Genomic DNA, 18,911 nt, shown 5'->3' with positions numbered 1-18,911 from the left:
TCATCTGAAGACAGTTCCCCCACGAGGCCCTTTGGAGAGACAGAGAGAGTATGCCAGCACACACCCCAGCGCTATAAACCCAGGAATAACACAGTAAGTTAATGTTAACCCAGTAGCTGCTGTTTATATAGATTTTTGCGCCTAATTATGTGCCCCCCCCTCTCTTTTTACCCTCTTCTACCGTGTATCTGCAGGGGAGAGCCTGGGGAGCTTCCTCTCAGCGGAGCTGTGGAGAAAAAATGGCGCAGGTGAGTGCTGAGGAAGAAGCCCCGCCCCCTCGACGGCGGGCTTCTGTCCCGCTTAAATATACATTTTCTTGGCAGGGGCTCATACATATATAGAGTGCCTAACTGTATATATGTGTACTTTTGCCAAGAGAGGTCCATGTGCTGTTCAGGGCACGGGCACCCCCCCCCCCGCACCCTTACAGTGACCGGAGTATGTGAGGTGTGTTTGGAGCAATGGCGCACAGCTGCAGTGCTGTGCGTTACCTCATGTGAAGAACGGAGTCTTCTGCCGACGATTTCGAAGTCTTCTTGCTTCTCATACTCACCCGGCTTCTGTCTTCCGGCTCTGCGAGGGGGACGGCGGCGCGGCTCTGGGATCAGACGACGAGGGTGAGATCCTGTGTACGATCCCTCTGGAGCTAATGGTGTCCAGTAGCCTAAGAAGCAGGACCTAGCTTCAGAGAGTAGGGCTGCTTCTCTCCCCTCTGTCCCACGATGCAGGGAGTCTGTTGCCAGCAGAGCTCCCTGAAAATAAAAAACCTAACAAAATACTTTCTTACAGCAAGCTCAGGAGAGCTCACTGAACAGCACCCAGCTCGTCCGGGCACAGATTCAAACTGAGGTCTGGAGGAGGGACATAGAGGGAGGAGCCAGAGCACACCAGAATCTAAATTCTTTCTTAAAGTGCCCATGTCTCCTGCGGAGCCCGTCTATTCCCCATGGTCCTTACGGAGTCCCCAGCATCCACTAGGACGTTAGAGAAATGATTTTACAAAGAAAAAAAAAAATCAATAACGTGAATGTCAGTGGAAAAAAAATAATAGATTGGAGCTTTGGGAATCGAACCCGGGACTCTCAGCGTGGGAGGCGGAAGCCTTCATCACTTGCCCACGTCACTGCATGAAATACACAAGTTCATGTGTAAAAGTAATGCAAGCAGTGATTCCTTCCCATTGGTGTTCGGTTATGCCGTTAGGGGATTCGGACGCTCATATAGCAAAAAAACGCTATTTAGTGTACTGTACACTCTTTAAAGTCAATGAGCTACATTATTCCTTTCACACATTAGTTGCGTCTGCATACACAAGTGTTTTAACACGTTCATTTGCATCTGTATAAACTATTTTTTTTTTTTTTTTTAACTCTCTCCGTCTGACCATTGGTCACCATCTGTGTATACAGTATGCAGTACAGGACTGTATAAACATTACAGTCGTCACTGACCATTTGCCAGACCTTGTACTGTAGATCAATCCGCCGCTATTCGATCTAAAGTACTGGATTAGTGGAGCATTAGCCACCCAGTGGTGATGTGTATTGCATGCTGAGTAATCGTGCCTCAATGTGCCTGTCCGTGATTAAACTCAGCAACCTAAGCTATCGCCTAGGCGTGACTAAACCTCCGTCTAGGCGCAGAAACAGCCAAGATAACGCAGGACCCATCTGTACTTCCAAAGTGAATTAGGGGGTATACAATTACACATGGTAAATTACTGTGGGTAATTATTCAATTAGCCCTGATAAGCCGGGGCTTCTCTCCAATGCTGGCATTTATCGGTGATTATGTTTGCTTGTCCATGATAAATGCTGAAAAAATACATAGGTTCATGGCTTTTCACTGCACCTATGTATTTTCATACAAAAAGTTTTTGGCAAAAGGCAATTCAACAGGGGTAAAAAGTTAAATCACGACAAACGCCTGTTTTTCGCTGCCGCTGCACTATCATTGTTAATTGGATATTGCCCCTAATATGTACACTCGCTAGTCTAATAGAAAATCTAAAGCGTAATTCACTTCTGAATAGTCATGGCGATCTATAAGAGAGGTCTTCTAGTTTTACAGTGAGTTACTTTCTATCAGGATAAGGTTTAAGGTGTACATACTGTACGCATGATCTTTGTTCAGCAACCTGGTCAAGTCAAGGGATATGGAAAGTGTAAAAATAAAACAGACCAAAAACAGAAAGACAATTACTAGAATTGGACAGGCAAATTAGGAGTCATACTACTTTGAAAATAAGTCAGAAACTTTTTTTAATCACTTTATCATTTTCTACTTTATTACCTCAAATTAACAAACACATTAAAGCTGAAAAAAGTCTATATTTACACAGGAAGTACAAAAACCCCCCCAAAAAGTTGCGTATTCCCCCCCAAAATGGATTTTTTTTTCAATTTTTCTTTTTAAATTATAAAGTAATAAAAGTTACCACAAATAAAAAAAGAAAAGTAAAAATATTGTAAATAAATTAGGAAACCAAACATTGTTAAATATTGAAACAGTTTGGAGGGTAAAAGAGAACTAGTTACATGGCGCTATCTAGTGGTGCAGCATGGGCATGTCCAGGACATGGAGGGAAAGGGAGCTTCAACATTCAGTATCCCACCGTCCAGGAGCCTCCCAAACATTTGATACAACCCTCATCAAACATCTTGTGCACCTTCACAGTCTTCATCAGGAAAGTCAGAGAGCACCCATCTCAGCCTCTTGCCGCTGCAGTAGGGCAGGGGGAAGTCACAATGCTGTGTGTGTTCATATATTTTTATTTTTTAAATGTTTCAAAAGACTTAAAACCACAAACCACTAGCAGCCATAGTGGGAGATACCCAACAATAAACCTACTACTAAAATACATTATAACCTACAACTAAAACTGCCTGAACAGCTAGGATTCACCAGCTGTTTGGACAAACTCTGCTTCTTCCAGAAAGACCTTTCTTCATGGTTCTTTGAAGCAGGCAGATACTAAAAAAACAAGGTAGGCATCCACTGTGGATCAGTGCGAAAAAAATCAGTCAAGGATCCTGCCCCACTCCAGCCCTGAATGTTCAGTGACCTTAGAACTTTAGCAACGCTCCATAAACAGATCGGAGGAGGCTGAAAGGGGGATAGAGCCCAATTTGGCTTACAAACCTAGGAAAGGCAGTAGATCAGTAACAGCGAGACCACTTTTCCCCTCACCTTACTCTACCAAACTTGGATGTCATACAAAAAAATAATAATAATAATAATAATAATAAAAATAATGTACAGCTAAAATCTTACACCTTGAAAAAAAAAAACAGTTGTTTTTTGGGGGGGAGATGTGGGGAGGTAAGCTAAAAATAAAACGGAAAAATATATACAGTATATATCTATATGTAGTGTTCAGTTTAGAGAAAGCAGGAAGAAAATCCGCTGTCCTGGACTGCCAGTATATCTGGAAGGAAAGAGAAGCAGCAAGTCTCCTCCCTGACGCATCAGTTCTTTTCTGTCCGCGCCAGAACCAGCATTTTCAGTGTGGCTCTCTTCAATGGCAGAAAATAAAAAGTAAAAAAATTAAATCTCGTCTTTAAAAGAAAATGAAATACAGTGAAGACACTGTGGAGAGAAGAAAGAAAAGCAGTATTAATGGAAGCAAAAAGAAAATCAGTTATATCGTTAAGCCATCGCACGAATCCAATATATACTTTTTTTTAAAAAACATTTCATGAGATCAGTGTTCACATTTATGTAAATTGATGACAAAGTAGTATTTTTCAGGGCAAACCATTTTTCTTTGCTAGAATATTGGAATTTATTGTGGAAAATAAATTAAACCATTGTTCAGACCCTTTTTGCTTTAATCAAGTTAATACAACTCAGAAATATATCCCCATTTTTTATCCTGTGATTTCTAGAATTTGTTCACACTTAACACCAGACACAGGGCTGGGAGTATAAAGTGGATGCATTGCTTTCTAGCACTTCTCAAATCTCACAGCCAGTGGCGCCAAGGGGTAGGAATGGGTACTAATTACCCGAGGGGTAATTAGTAGGAGCCCGGATCTGCGCACCCCCCCCCCCTTCTTGTCAGGTGGCAGCAGCCTCTCATTCTGCTGTGTGCCTAGCTGCCACTATCATCAGTCTCCTCTGCCTGCAGGTAGAAACAATCACGCACCTCCACCCCCTTTCCCAGACCCTGACTGATGGGCGCAGGGCGCCACCCAATCCTGTGCAGGTCAGCAGCAGAGGTAGACCGCAAGCTTTTTTTTTTCTTTTTTAAAAGTGAGCGTGGCCACACCTCTGTGATTAGTCACGCCACCCAGCATTACCATGGCCCAGGCTAGCTGTCTATGGCCCTGCTTACAGATGTCCCAACTGTAAGAAGCGCTTGTCCCAAAAGTGTTTCAGGCTTTCATTGCTGTGTAATGAGCTCTGCCACACGTACTTCCCAATGTGTTTCAATTCTTAACTATGTGTCTCAATAGAAGTTCCCTTCTGGTAGAAATAACTACGTTAGTAACAAAGAAACTAACATTTTTTTATCCATAATGCTGTTACTTTTAATGAGAATGTGAGTGTAATATGTGAAGTAGTATTTATATGTTAAAGAAAATGCAGCAGAGCAGCACTTTGTTTGTATATTTGTTTCTTATTTCTGAGGACAATTATTAAGAATAAAGGCTAACCAATTTGGAATGTGTGGGGTTGAAGAGAAAATGTAAAAGAACTTGGAAAAGATTGTACAAGTTCTTCAATCTAGAGATGCTGTATCTTTATTTTCTATGTGTACATACCTGAGATTTTGGGAGTATTTTATACAAAGGGGGGGGGGGGTTCTTTAAAGTAGGGACGGGAGCAGTTGAGCAATAACAAATTTTGTGAAGATTATTTCTTTATGGACAATTGTCACTTACACACAAAGGCAAAAAGGAACCATTTACCTGTCTGCACTATGGAAAACTCAACAAAAACACACAACAATGAGTTTCATCCATTGGTAGATTGCTCATAGAGTTAAGAATTAGTATTGTAGTCAACCAGCTAAGTCCTTTTTTAGATTCGCTACTATAGGCCTCCATTAATCTGCCCAACTACAGACCAATGAGTAATTTCACAAAGCATCAGTTTTCAAAGCCACCTTCTCTGTGTCTGTTTTGGCCACTGGATATAAAGGGGCAATAATATGAAAACCCAAATCCCACCTTGTTTTGCATGTAATATTACTGACCGGTTAAACTGGCTATGAAACCACTATGATGGGCTAAATGGAGAGTGGAGGCTACGTGTGCTTTATAGCTGGGAGAGACCCCTCATTTTCCACTTGTCCCTGTTCTTGTAGATAGGAGGGGAGACATTGCTGCACTGGTGGACTGACTATCCCGTAACTGTAGAACTACCGCTCCACCACAGTTCTACAAGCTTTTGGGAGGGGTACATGGGAGTACATAATTAATGACAGAATTTCATTATGCCCAACTGGCAACATACAGCTGCCAATAGTAAAATGCAGATGTAATTTCTCTAGCAACCTTTAAAATGTGGATTTCACATGGTTATGGATCTAGAAAGCATATTTGAATGTTTGAATGCATTTCCCACAGACAATTATTCTCACCTAAGCAAACATTGGTCCAGTGGCAGCTTTCATTTTCCAAGATGGTCAAACGGTACGCTGGCCTGAAAGCAAGAGCATCAATAATCAGTCTCACATCACTGCACAGGTCAATGCAGTGACAGGGGTGAGCAAAATACACGTCTCAGCTAAATACATTATGACCATTTTATTCGTGAGAAACCCAGGTAGTACGTGAAATGCACTTTTACCCTTCAAATGTCAGGTCTAAGCCAAATTTGCAAATGTTACCATCATAAGAAAGAAAAAGAAAAATTCTCTTTCCTAGGAAATTAGACGAGCAAATATCTTATTTATGAGCATTGTATGGTAGTTGAAACTTATTTGAAACAAATTTGTGACAAGTAACGAGGAAAAAAAACACCACCAAAACCCTACTACCACGCCCCCTGCTCTCCTGTAGACTACATTACAGGAGAGATGTAAGCATCCTGTGTGATCAGAACAATTCAAACCTTCCCCATTTTGCTTCACATAACCTATTAATGCAGCTGCACTGGCACTGGAAACAGCTTGGTGACATTCCTGCATTGATTTGCCACACCTTCCAGCTTCACCGAGACACCAAATTTTGGTTAGGTTTAACCAAAATGCCAATAAAGCTAATACTAAATACTCTTTCTGCAGCAGGGTACACTGGTATTCCACAGGGAATAACATTGGGGTGTAGCGTTGTATCTTGATCCGAGGCACCAACAGGCTAAAGCGTTAACTGTTCCCAGGATGCACTGCACCGCCTCCTTTATTGCCCCACCTCCAGGCACTGGAGCTCAGTTTCTAAGTTGGTGCCTGCAGTGCAGGTCACTAACAGGTGGGGCTGCGCAAGGCAGCCCTGAAGAGAGCTTTTTAGAAGACTTCAAGGGCCGCAGCACTTTCTATGTCTTTATAACATGCTGTGCTGCGGCTCCACCACCTCCCTCAGCGGCGCTGCATACTCCCGTGGCCTAGTACCAGAGTACTTGCAGTGGGGAGACACCGTTTTTTCAGGCACACTACCGCTGTCATTCTCCAGGATCGCGTGGCTGCACTAAAAGGAGGGAGGTAAGGTAAATTGCGATCCGGTCGCGGTCCCAGGAGACGGACCGCGCCGCTGGCGTGGACACCGTCGCACAGGGACCCCACTATACCCATCAGGGCAAAGAGCACAGGTCGGATTTATTAAATTCCGTTTGCAAAAGGCTCCATAGTACCCAGTGGTGAAGTCCAGCAGAGGGGATAAGTCGCTGACCTGTAGCCCCTCCCCCAGCTGAGGGTGCCATCTACTGCTGGTGTTCCCGCCCTGGAGCTGCATCTCTCTCTCTCCCTCACTGCCTGAAGAGATTTTAGAGCTATTACATAGCTGGGCTGATCTCCGGGACTGCTGGGCACCGTCTCCTCTGTAAATCCGCCTGTATCATCAGCGCTGTGCCATGTACAGACACTTAAGTATTCTACATGTCATTTTAGACAGTGTTCGTTAAGAACAAGTGTACTGCTATCTGAATATTTAGTACAAGTATTCTGTGATATACATCCAGTGTTTACTGTGCAGTTATATCTGTATACAATAAATAAAATATAAATATATAGGTCGGACGACCAGAACATTACACATCAGGTTAATGGAGCACAAGAGAAGCATTAATAATAAAATAAGAAAACATAGTTTATACATTCATATTAATGTGAAATGGGGGGGATCCACAATATCCAGATGTTTGGGATTGAACAAATAAAGAAAACAAACAGAGGAGGAGATAGGTTTGGTCTCCTGTGTAAAAGAGAGGCTTACTGGATTTTTTGTTTAGGAACACTAACACCACAAGGTCTAAATGATACAGTGGAGCTAAACAATATCTATTAATGTATTGGTTACTTCTCTTTATTGGGGTTAGGTTGTCCTTTGGTATAATGAATTATTCATTGAATTATTCAATGAATAATAGGGGTATGAAGTCATTTAATCATAATGATATGATAGTGAGTGTGATTAAATTAAAGGAATAAATACGGAATTACCGGGTTATTTGATGGTCTCTAACCTTATACTTATATATGGTATATAGGATAAAGTGTGAGTAATTATTGGATAGATTATTAAATTGCGGTGACATCGTGGATAATAATCTAAGGGATATAAAATAATATAAATTAAGTATATTTAATTTAGTGTTAATCAATTATTAATGAATTGGTTAGGTGTTATAGATGAATTTAGAATATATATTTTTAATATGTCTCATCATGTCCGACAGTTATTTTAAATGAGGGAATATACGAAGGTGTGTGTAAAAATATAGACCTTTTATCAAGCCTTGTTGCGATAGAATCTTCCTTATGATAAAAAATCTGTGATAACGGAGTGGTTTCGATTAGATAATCAGATGGGAAAATATCTCCAGGACTACTGGGCGTTTATATCTCTAGGGTAATGATTACTCAGAGAGATGTGGACACTATTTAATGACGTCCCAGTTGCTTGAGGAAATGGAACGCATAGACCATCACTATGCGCCGAGTTACCATGACTACATCCGGAAGTATTGATAAATGGAACGCAATGGTCACGTGGGCTGGCCGTAGCGGCGCGCCGGGAAGCGCGCGCAGATGGTGCGATTTAAAAAGGCTGAAATTAAGAGGTGTAATATTCTCAATACTCTCCTGAGGAAGCCGCCGAGAATACAGGCGGAGAAACGCGTTGAGAAGGAACACACGGGTCCGGTTCTGATGGCTAACACTCTGAGGGGACACGATGGACTAACTTGCGGCACGTATCTACTGAGGCTCCAAGGAGGGAACATCTTACGGTGAGAACAGCCAGTTCCATTGGGAGTGCTCTAACTGCATTAGCAAGAGAATAAGGTCCGTTGAATTGTTGTGCCCCACACCCCATATAAGAGGTGATGATCTGCTTGAGACTTAGCCATTAACACCATGGATATAGATTGCTGAAAATGTTGAATACATTGAATACAATACAGTAATCATGGACTCTCATTAATAAATTATTAAACTCTGCGGGACTTATGAAAGAAGGTCAATTCATGACTAATAATTATCTGAGTGAGAGCTGATTATAATAGTGTTGATTAAATCCACCAGTGAGAGCTGATTGGATTTTAGTGAATGGACTGTGCTTCAATTAGTCCTATTGGAGGAGACTGCTGGAATTATTTAAGGATCACAGCCACTAATCAGAACAGTGGCAAAAGTATTTATATCAATCAACCACTCTGAAGCAAATTGAACTTGAGTTAAGAAAGTATAAGGCTAAATGGAGGATTCAAATAATCACTAAAAGATTAACATAGCAGTTCAATTTTAGATGAATCACTGTTCTAAGAATTGTAAATTGAATAATAGCAGTCGGAGTATTATGTATCTCTAATGTGTCTGACATTAATTACGCTGAGAAGCTCAATGAATTATTGTAGATCCGAAATGGTAGCAGTGAATATTGGTCATTAAGATTGGATATTTTTCAATAGTTGTATTTGGGGTGATTCTTTTACCCTGATTAAATACAAATTAATTAATTACTTCTTATATAGAAGTGTGGAATTCCCCAACTATATGACTAATAATTCATTGTTGGTGTTTTTATTGTAATATTTTATTATTGACACCGGCCGTGTGTGTTTTTTGTCCTTTTTGTTTTTATTGTATGTATATTTTCTATTATAGGATGTGGTGGGATAAATAAATTTAATTTTAAGATTCTGGTAGTACAGCGCTTCAATTGTTGTTTCTTTTCTTATATCTGTATACATACATACATACATACCTACCTACATGTAATCACTGGTCCAGTGCAGTTTTGTTTATATGTGATAATTCCTGCACTGTACCTGTGTGAGTGTGCCTGTAGCTGCTTTTTGGATTCCACTCTTGTGTATCACACATTTGCTATCATTATATTCTGTACCCTGGTGAACTAGGTGCATCAGGGTCTCATATAATATATAGTGCTACACAGGGTATACGGTTTGTATTTCTCACTGTGTTTTTCAGTCACCCCACAGCACTTAAACCCTCTGTGCTCTGTATTTAATGTCACAAAACACAGAGGATTATTTGCTGGTTTTTGTGTTTGTCTGGCTATATTGTACAATTATGTTCTAAGGCTACATCCCATATGATGTCTGCTACACAGGGTGAGACATCCGCGGACGCTTCTGCATCATGCAGTGCTGTCATCACGGATTCACCAGTGGGGGAAGTGTTAGCTGCTGGTTCAGGCGCTGGGGGTCATACATCTTCCAGTCTGTCTGTGGCACCTGTGGTCAATCAGGACCCACCTTGGGCAGCTTTTTCAGGTATGCTGACTACACTTGTAATGCGTCTCACGCCCCCTGTGGGGCCTCCTGTGCCATTACAGCCACATACTGTCCCTGTAGTTAATCCGCCATGGGCGGATACTTTGTCTACCCAGTTACAGCAAGTAAAATCAGACTTTGGTTAAACAAAAATCCACCCACGTCCATCTGGGTCCAAGGGGTCATCTAAGCGGTCCATTTCTTCCTCACAATCCACTAATATTTCGGATAATTCTTCCAATGAAGATGGGGAATATAGTGATCCATCAGACAATGATACAGCTTCTGATGAGGAATCTGCAACCCAGATTGATGGTCCTGACTTTGCGGAGGCTATCGAGCTGATTCTCCAAATTGATGATGACATTGAGCCCCCTTTTACATCTAAGAAACCTGATAAGTTTAAACGTCAGAAGGTTGTTGAAGTAGTTTTACCGCATTCTGACCTTTTAATTGACATACATTAGGAATCCTGGTCATCTCCAGGAAAGAAGTTTTCCCTGTCTAAAAAGATGCTATCTTGTTATCCTTTCCCTGCGGAGTTGAGTAACAAGTGGGAAACTCCCCCACCGGTGGACTTTCATGTTGCCCGTCTTGTGGTGTCATCTACTCTGCCTGTCACCACAGTCACCTCACTGAAGGAACCGACACATAAGCGTGTGGAGGGATGCCTGAAGTCTATTTATACTCTTACCGGTGCTGTACATTGACCCACTATGGCTGCCTCTTGGGCGGCAAAAGGAATTGAAGCATGGGTTCAGGCAATTGAGGATGAGCTACCTCAGGATTTTTCTGACACTGCCAGACAATATCTGTCGTATATTACCACAGCCTCTCACTATATTCAGGAGTCGGCCTCTGATGCAGGGGTCATGGCGGCCAAGGCATCTGCTACGTCTAGCCTGGCTCGCCGGATTCTGTGGTTGAGGTCCTGGAAAGTGGACCTGTACTCTAAAAAGACCTTGGAGGTACTCCCTTTCAAAGGGAGATATCATGTTGGGGGAGGATCTGAATAAGATTGAGACTAACTTGGCGACGGCCAAGACTGCGTTTCTCCCAAGTACTAATGCTTCTGCTAAGAAGGCTAAGAGTACCACTTTTTGTTCCTTTCGACCACCAAGTAAAGCAAAAGGTCAGGCGTACCCGAGACAGGCTTGTACTTCCAAAACCACTAAGCCCAAATCTGAACAATCCTGGCTCGCCCGTCAGCCTGCTTCCAAACAAGACAAGCCTGCTGCATGATGGGGCGGGCCTCCCCCTGGGGGACCCCAGGGTGGGAGGCCAACTTCTGCAGTTCGGCCAGGCCCGGTTAAAGACCACTTCAGATGCCTGGGTGCGGGAAGATGTCTCTCACGGGTACACAATCTCTTTCAAGAGACGCCCCTCTGTAGTCCCCTAGGATCCGTTGAAAGCGCAAGCTCTACACCTGGTTGTACAATCCCTCCTGGAAACAGGAGTGGTAGTGCCGGTACCTCTGTCCCAGAGAGGCAGGGGATACTATTCGACCCTGTTTCTAGATCCGAAACCGAATGGGTCTTTCCGGCCTATCCTCAACCTTAAATCATTGAACAAGTTTGTAAGAGTGTCCAAATACCGTATGGAAACTATGCGCTCTATTGTGCTGGCCATGGATCCCGAGGACTATATGGTATCCCTGAACATACAGGATGCTTACCTGCACATACCTATTGTCATTTCGCATCAGCAGTATCTGCGGTTTGCTATTGCCAACCTTCATTTTCAGTTCCAGGCTCTGCCATTTGGAATGGCCACGGCACCTCGGATTTTCACCAAGGTCATGGCTGTGATGGCTGCTTTCCTCAGTCGTCAGGGAATCAGGATCCTGTCGTATCTGGACGACTTGCTGATTCTGGCGAACTCCCAAGAAGTCCTCCTAAGTCAAATGGAGATGTCGATCCAATTCCTACAAGCCCACGGGTGGCTCATCAAATGGAAGAAGTCCTCGCTGGTCCCTGCTCGGAGCATGGTGCACCTGGGGGAGCTGCTGGACACACACAGCTAAAGACGGTTTCTGTCTCCGGAGAAGGTCCTGAAACTTCAGGAAAAAATCAGATGCTTCCTCTCTCGCCAGAGAGTGTCGATACACTCGGCGATGCAAGTACTAGGCCTCATGGTGTGGGCTTTCGACATGGTAGAGTACGCTCAATTTAATTCCCGCCCTCTGCAGAGGTTAATACTTTCCAAATGGGATGGCCTGCCTCATCGGATCAGGTCTCCAATGATCTCCTTGACTCCGGAGGTTCGTCTGTCACTGAGCTGGTAGCTACAGGACCAACAGTTGAGCAGGGGCTGTCCCTTCTGGATCGCCAACTGGGTCCTCCTGACAACGGACACCAGTCTGCGAGGTTGGGGTGCGGTGTTGGAGCAACACTCTCTCCAGGGTCAGTGGACCAGGGAGGAATCTCTCCTCCCGATAAACATTCTGGAATTGCGGGCAGTGTTCAATGCGTTGACACTGGCCCTGCCTCTGGAACAAAACAGGCCTGTTCAAGTACAGTCAGACAACACCACCACGGTGGCTTACATAAATCATCAAGGCGGCCCTCGAAGCCGCATAGCAATGATGGAAGTGTCAAAAATCCTCCAATGAGCGGAACGCCATCTGCCAGCCATATCAGAAGTGTTCATTGCGGGAGTCATCAACTGGGAAGCGGACTACCTCAGTCATCAGGACGTGCATGCCAGAGAGTGGAGTCTTCATCCCGAAGTCTTTAAACTCCTAGTGGACAGGTGGGGCCTACCAGATGTAGACCTGATGGCATCGCGACACAATCACAAGGTTCCGGTCTTCGGAGCAAGGACAAGGGATAGTCAAGCAGCGTTCATGGACGCACTGGGAATTCCATGGAACTTTCGGCTGCCATACGTGTTCCCTCCAGTGTCACTCCTGCCCAGGGTAATACGGAAGTTCAAGCAAGAAGGAGGAATACTACTTTTAGTCGCTCCAGCGTGGCCCAGACGGCATTGGTTCTCAGACCTGCAGGGACTCTCGATAGAGCATCCTCTTCTACTTCCTCAATGCCCAGACCTCCTCGTTCAGGGCCCTCGTGTCTACCCGGAACCTGGCGAGACTGGCTTTGACGGCGTGGCTCTTGAAGCATCAATCCTGAGAGCAAAAGGATTCTCTGAGGCAGTCATTTAAACTATGTTGAAAAGCCTGTAAACCTGCTTCGGCTCGGATTTATTACAGGGTCTGGAATTCTTACTTCACCTGGTGTGCTGCTAAGAATTATGATGCATATACTTTCAAAACTTCCAGACTGTTGGCTTTTCTACAGCAAGGCCTAGATTTGGGCCTTCGTCTGGCCTCCCTCAAGGTTCATATATCTGCCTTGTCGGTGTGGTTTCAGAGAAAAATTGCGTCTCTTCCTAACGTTCACACTCTCACTCAGGGTGTTCTATGGATTCAGCCTCCCTGTGTCCCTCCTGTGGCTCCATGGGATCATTCTGTAGTCTTAAATGCCCTGAAAGAGTCTCCATTTGAACCTCTTGAGTCTGTGGACCTTAAATGCCTTACGCTTAAGGTTGTATTTCTGTTGGATATTGCCTCTGCTAGGAGGGTGTCGGACTTAGGCGCTTTGTCCTGTTGTCCACCCTTTCTGATTTTTCACCGTGACCGGGCTGTTCTTCGAACTCGCCCTGGTTATTTGCCTAAGGTGGTATCATCTTTTCACCTTAACCAGGAGATTGTGGTTCCAGCCTTCACCTCTTCTGGTCTATCTTCCAAAGAAAAATCTTTGTATGTGGCTTTTTGTACTTTTTGGTTTTCACAAACGTGGCTGGCCTGCGAATAAGCAAACCTTGGCTAAATGGATTAGAATGGTGATTGCACAAGCTTATGCGCAGGCTGGGCTCCCAGCTCCTGCTGCTATCAAGGCCCATTCTACTCGGTCGGTTGGACCTTCTTGTGCGTCCCGCCGTGGCGCGTCCGCAGAACAATTGTACAAGGTGCCTACAATGTCCTCTGTGAACACATTCATCAGGTTCTATGCCTTTGATACTTCCGCCTCCCAGGATTCTTCATTTGGACACCGGGTTCTTGTGCCAGCTACAGCGCGTCCCCTCCCATGAGGAACTGCTTTAGGACCATCCCCGATGTTATTCCCTGTGGAATACCAGTGTACCCCGCTGCAGAAAAGGAGATTTATGGTAGACTTACCATTGTTAAATCTCTTTCTGCGAGGTACACGGGATTTCACAGGGCGCCCACCCTGACGCACTTAGCTTCTTTGGGTTTCTATGGCATTAGTCGCTAGTCCCTTCTCCTGTCGTGAGAATGTGGTTCTATGTGACTAACATCTACCATCTGTCTTACCCGCTACTGCATTGGACTGGTTAACAAAACTGAGCTCCAGTGCCTGGAGGCGGGGCTATAGAGGAGGCAGTGCAGTGCATTCTGGGAACAGTCAAAGCTTTAGCCTATTTGTGCCTCGGACCAAGATCCAACTCTACACCCCAATGTTATTCCCTGTGGAATCCAGTGTACCTCGCAGAAAAAGATTTAACAATGGTAAATCTACCATAAATCTCCTTATTTTATTGTGAGGCTTCTAACGTTTACAGGGATGGATATTTTTATTCAGCTCTAATCTATTATTATTTTAAATTGCTTTTTAAATGTCTTTTGCTGGCTTAGCATGGATTACAGTACCATGCAATACCATACACATGGATGTCAAAGACATGCTCTACCACTAGAGGCACTGTGGCATAAGAATAGTGAGTCTCACTAGACCTTCTCTTTCACACAGCAAACACCAGTGTCGGTCACAGGTCTTTCCCTTCCTCTCTGGAGATGCAACTTTAAAGCATGAGGCTAATGAGCTAGCAATTCCTAATTTGTAGATGCTTAGTCACAGCTTAGATCTCAGTGGAAGAACACATGTTTGTATATGGGGCCTGGGAAGCATTTTTTAAGCGAGACAGTCTAGGTTGTTACACATATTGGTCAAAGCAACCTACGCTGAACAAAACAGGCTAACGTAAACACATGGACTATGTTGCTGTGTTCAAATAAAAATCTCAAATTATTACTGCGTCAATGTCATAACCCAAAAGACTCAATTTCTCCTTCTCAATATGTTCCCGATTTGAATGTGACTCGTCACCCCTTTGTGTACAAAGTCACAGGACCAAATTATAAAGAAGCAGGTAGGGCCTGTACTAAGTGTATACGGTATACGTATGAAGACATGCTGTAAGTTGTGCAAGATAACTACTGTAAAATGCTCGCTGTATAAAAGCAGGCTGTTAGACATATGGCAAGGAAAGCAGAAATAAAAACAAAAATATAATACCATCTAATTCAACCTGCCAAATTCTAATAGGGAGATTCAATTACTTGTGGCTAAAGTGCTCAGACCAATTTAATTAGATAATCCTGTAAAGAGTCACGTCTTGAATTGGGTTTAGAGCCCTGATTTTTGCCTGCACCCTCTGGAGGTCCAAACAAGGAGGACTATTAATGCCTATGCCAGGGGTGATGCTCTTGGCCGGACTGTCTAATTTAATTGGCCGCAGAACAAAAACTCCAGCGTGGCAGTTGCATTTTAGCTTCACAAAGGGGGAGGGGGAGAAAAAAAAAAAAAAAAAAAAAAAACATAAATAAAATACAATAACTTCAGATTTGATAACACCTCCAGCAGTAAGAATGCCACCTTTCATACTCTTGTGGTGACACTCCCTTCCATCCAATTGAATGGTCCTTGGTACAAAATGTTTTAGACTATTTTTTTTTTACCTCAAAATGTATCTACATAATAAGCTGCATTACCCAAAACTACAGCCCATATTCAAAATGTAGTCTAACTAGTAACATATTTAATGGGGATGCAGTTTATATGCTGGCGGTCAGGATACAGATGCCGGAATCCCGACCGCTGACAATGCCACAAGCCGCAATGCTGGCGAACAGGGGCTATTCCCACTTGTCGGTGTCCACAACACCCAAAGAGTGGACAGAGAATCTGTGGTCGAGCACAGTGAGCCACCAAGCCTGCTGTGTGGTGAGCCCGCAAGGGGCTCCGTTGTGCTTGCCCCCCCCCCTCCCCACCCCACTGGCATTCTGGTGGCCAGGGTCGGTATGCTGACCTCCGGGATCCCGACCGCCAGCACTACAGCCCCAACCCATTGAATGCTAGTATGTTTGCATGACATTTAATTACGGTTCCCGATTCTAAACATAGATTGCAATAAAAAGATCTGACAATCTGCTAAAACACATAGCACATTCTCTACACAGCAACGTCTTAGTGTTATAGACAATGGAGTCAATTCAGAATTGCACTGAAATCGGCCACAACTGCACCCGGATTGTGCGCACATTACTAAATGTGCATAGGTAGCTGTATGCAGAGGTGTATGCATAGACTTGGTTTCATAGCAGACATGACCATCAGACCTATACTAGGTGCAAGAGAAATCAGACTGATCTCGGAGTGTGCACAAGTCTGATTAGGTGGCAATTCCATCTACAATGCATGCACTTACTAAACTTCGCCTTTGTGCACATTACCCATTACCACCCACTTATGCCTCTTCAGTAACAAGTGCAGGTACAAACGAGTTGTACAATTCTGAATGGCCCATCGACACATGCGTTCCACTATGGTGCATGAGGAAACACAAGATCAGTCTGAAAGATGGACTTAAATGCAACACCTATATTGGTATCAATGGACAGGATTCAGGGTCTACATATATTTGAAGAGAGGTTGATGGTTTTTTTCCAGCACTGCAGTCCATGTTATGGGTTATAAATAGAATTGTCTTGGCCATTTCAAGATTCACAAGGAGTAATGAAGAAGATCATTTCACCTGTGATGCTGAAATCCGTGACACTTCTTGTCGCCCTGTGAGATCAGAAGAAGAGACATTTGCAGGTGCTCCCCGATGTAACCTCATGCTGACTTTGCGCTCTCTGTCCACCCGTGAGATTGCCCGAGGAGAGGTATTACCTGGAATGTAAAGGAGAGCCAAATGAAACAGGAACAATTTACATTAAGTATGCATCAACTGAATTGAATTCCAGCCATACAATCATTCTGTATGATACGGTTAAGAGCAACATTCATGCTTGGGCAATTTATAACAAGAACATGATACTGAAAAACATAGTGCAAAATTATACTCGCTACCTATTATTTACTTTTACCACCACTCAAGAGGCTATCAGTTTGCAGCAATGTGAACTTGCCAAGTGTTGCTTGTAGAGGGGAGACTGTTGGATCAATTTCCAAGACAGAAATGTTGTCTCTGAGTTTTCACCCACTTTGTGATCAGACCATTATCAGAGTTATGCCACACATCTGTTACACAGCACTAATTACTTTTATTACCAACAAAACATTGTCCATTATGCTGAGATTACTGGGATGCAAAATGTCCTGTTTTATTATGAAAACCAAAATTGTGTTCTATTGGAGAGTTCTCATTTTTTTTTAAATGTTTTTGCTCATCACATTCCAACATCAATATCATTATTTGTTTTCTGCAGAACCCACCATGTTTTTCTCAGAATACCATTACTCCATTTGCTCCTAACAACCAAGATAAAATTGTAACCAAAAATGTAAAATACAATGTATGAATGTATAAATGTATGTATGTATGTATGAATATATATATTGAGGCCGAGGAAGTGACGTTGGAGAGAGGGCAGAGTGGGTGGATTAGAGGCTGCCAGAGCCTTCCAGAAACGGGCTGATCCTTGCAGGCAGTCTCCTGCTCATTCCGCCAGAGTGAGGAAGTGATGTCACACCCACATGTTTGACATGTGACCACTCACCAGTACTATAAATTTCCTGTTTGTCCCCACTACCATTATCCCCTTGATGAAGTCCAAACAATAGGACGAAACGCGTTGGGACAGGGACCTGCTACTTTCCCCTTGGACTCCCCACATATGGACAGATAAGCTGTTTTGATTTTTCAATCCTGTACGTGTGCTACCTATACTTATGCACAGATGAACTGCCTATTTTAATTATATCCGTGTACGTCTGCTACTTGCATTTGTAAAACAGAGAGTTGGTGCCTACTCTCTGGACTCTCTTCATGTGGACAGATAAGCCGCTTTTATTTCTCAATCTTGTACGTGCGCTACCTGCATTTACGGATTTATGAATTGTTTTTATTTAGACTTTTGTATGTTGGTTACCTGCATCTGTGGCAGGATTTTGTTTATTAAAATTGTTGTTGCTTGTTTTTTAACTCGCTCTCTTGAAAATTATTGGAATGAGCAAAAATTCCTAATTCTTGAGCTGCTGTAAAAATGATTGGTTTATTTTTAAAAAACAGTACACACTATGTTGCTTTCATTTTTTCTCCACATGTCCTGCCTCTAAGAGTCATCAGCCTGAAATTATTCAAAGCTAAGTTGTTACTTATTGTTATAACTTATTACACCTGAATGCACATACTTTTTCACCAACACTATTAGGCGCTTTTATATACTTCATTTTTTATCTTTATCCACACACTGTACTATAGCTGCCACTCATTCCATTGATGAGGTGTGTTGTATAAAAGGTTTCTAAAAAGAAAATCCTTCCTACCTTCGTGTTCTATTAGTTTTACCCAGGCGCTTTCCTTCATTATTCCTGAATATATATATATACCCTCTGAAAAAGTCTGATGAGACGAAACGTGTTGGGTTTCCTGCACTAACCCCCTGCTGTTTTCTAAAGTTAAGTTGATCTCCTATCCTTTTAAGATTATCTTGGTCCACATTTGTATGTTTTTTATGTTCTTTTTATGTACTTTTGTGTAAACCTTTTTTTACTCTCATATATATTAAATATATTTTATACATATAAATATTTTTTGGCTTTTAACCATTTCTTAGCAACACTGAGCGCCGAACCCTATCTACCCATTTATATATACAGGTTGAGTATCCCATATCCAAATATTCCGAAATACGGAATATTCCGAAATACGGACTTTTTTGACTGAGAGTGAGATAGTGAAACCTTTGTTTTTTGATGGCT

General features: G+C 43.0%; 1 protein-coding gene across 2 annotated transcripts in view; it reads right to left on the bottom strand.

Annotated features, from left to right (window-relative positions):
* Window positions 1–2,244: 2,244 nt before the first annotated feature.
* CSNK1E (casein kinase 1 epsilon) overlaps window positions 2,245–18,911 on the bottom strand; it is a 121,518-nt gene continuing 104,851 nt past the window's right edge. For both annotated transcript variants that reach the window (XM_063940545.1, XM_063940546.1), the window contains exons 9-11: window positions 16,738–16,877; window positions 5,588–5,649; window positions 2,245–3,588 (exon numbers count right to left, since the gene is read on the bottom strand). In XM_063940545.1, the coding sequence (XP_063796615.1) occupies window positions 5,617–5,649; window positions 16,738–16,877 (173 nt within the window). In that variant the 3' untranslated portion in view covers window positions 2,245–3,588; window positions 5,588–5,616. The remainder of the gene's footprint in view (window positions 3,589–5,587; window positions 5,650–16,737; window positions 16,878–18,911) is intronic.

The sequence above is a fragment of the Pseudophryne corroboree genome, chromosome 9, assembly GCF_028390025.1.
Source record: "Pseudophryne corroboree isolate aPseCor3 chromosome 9, aPseCor3.hap2, whole genome shotgun sequence".
In the NCBI taxonomy this organism is placed as follows: Eukaryota; Metazoa; Chordata; class Amphibia; order Anura; family Myobatrachidae; genus Pseudophryne; species Pseudophryne corroboree.
This window is presented reverse-complemented; position numbering and strand designations above follow the sequence as displayed.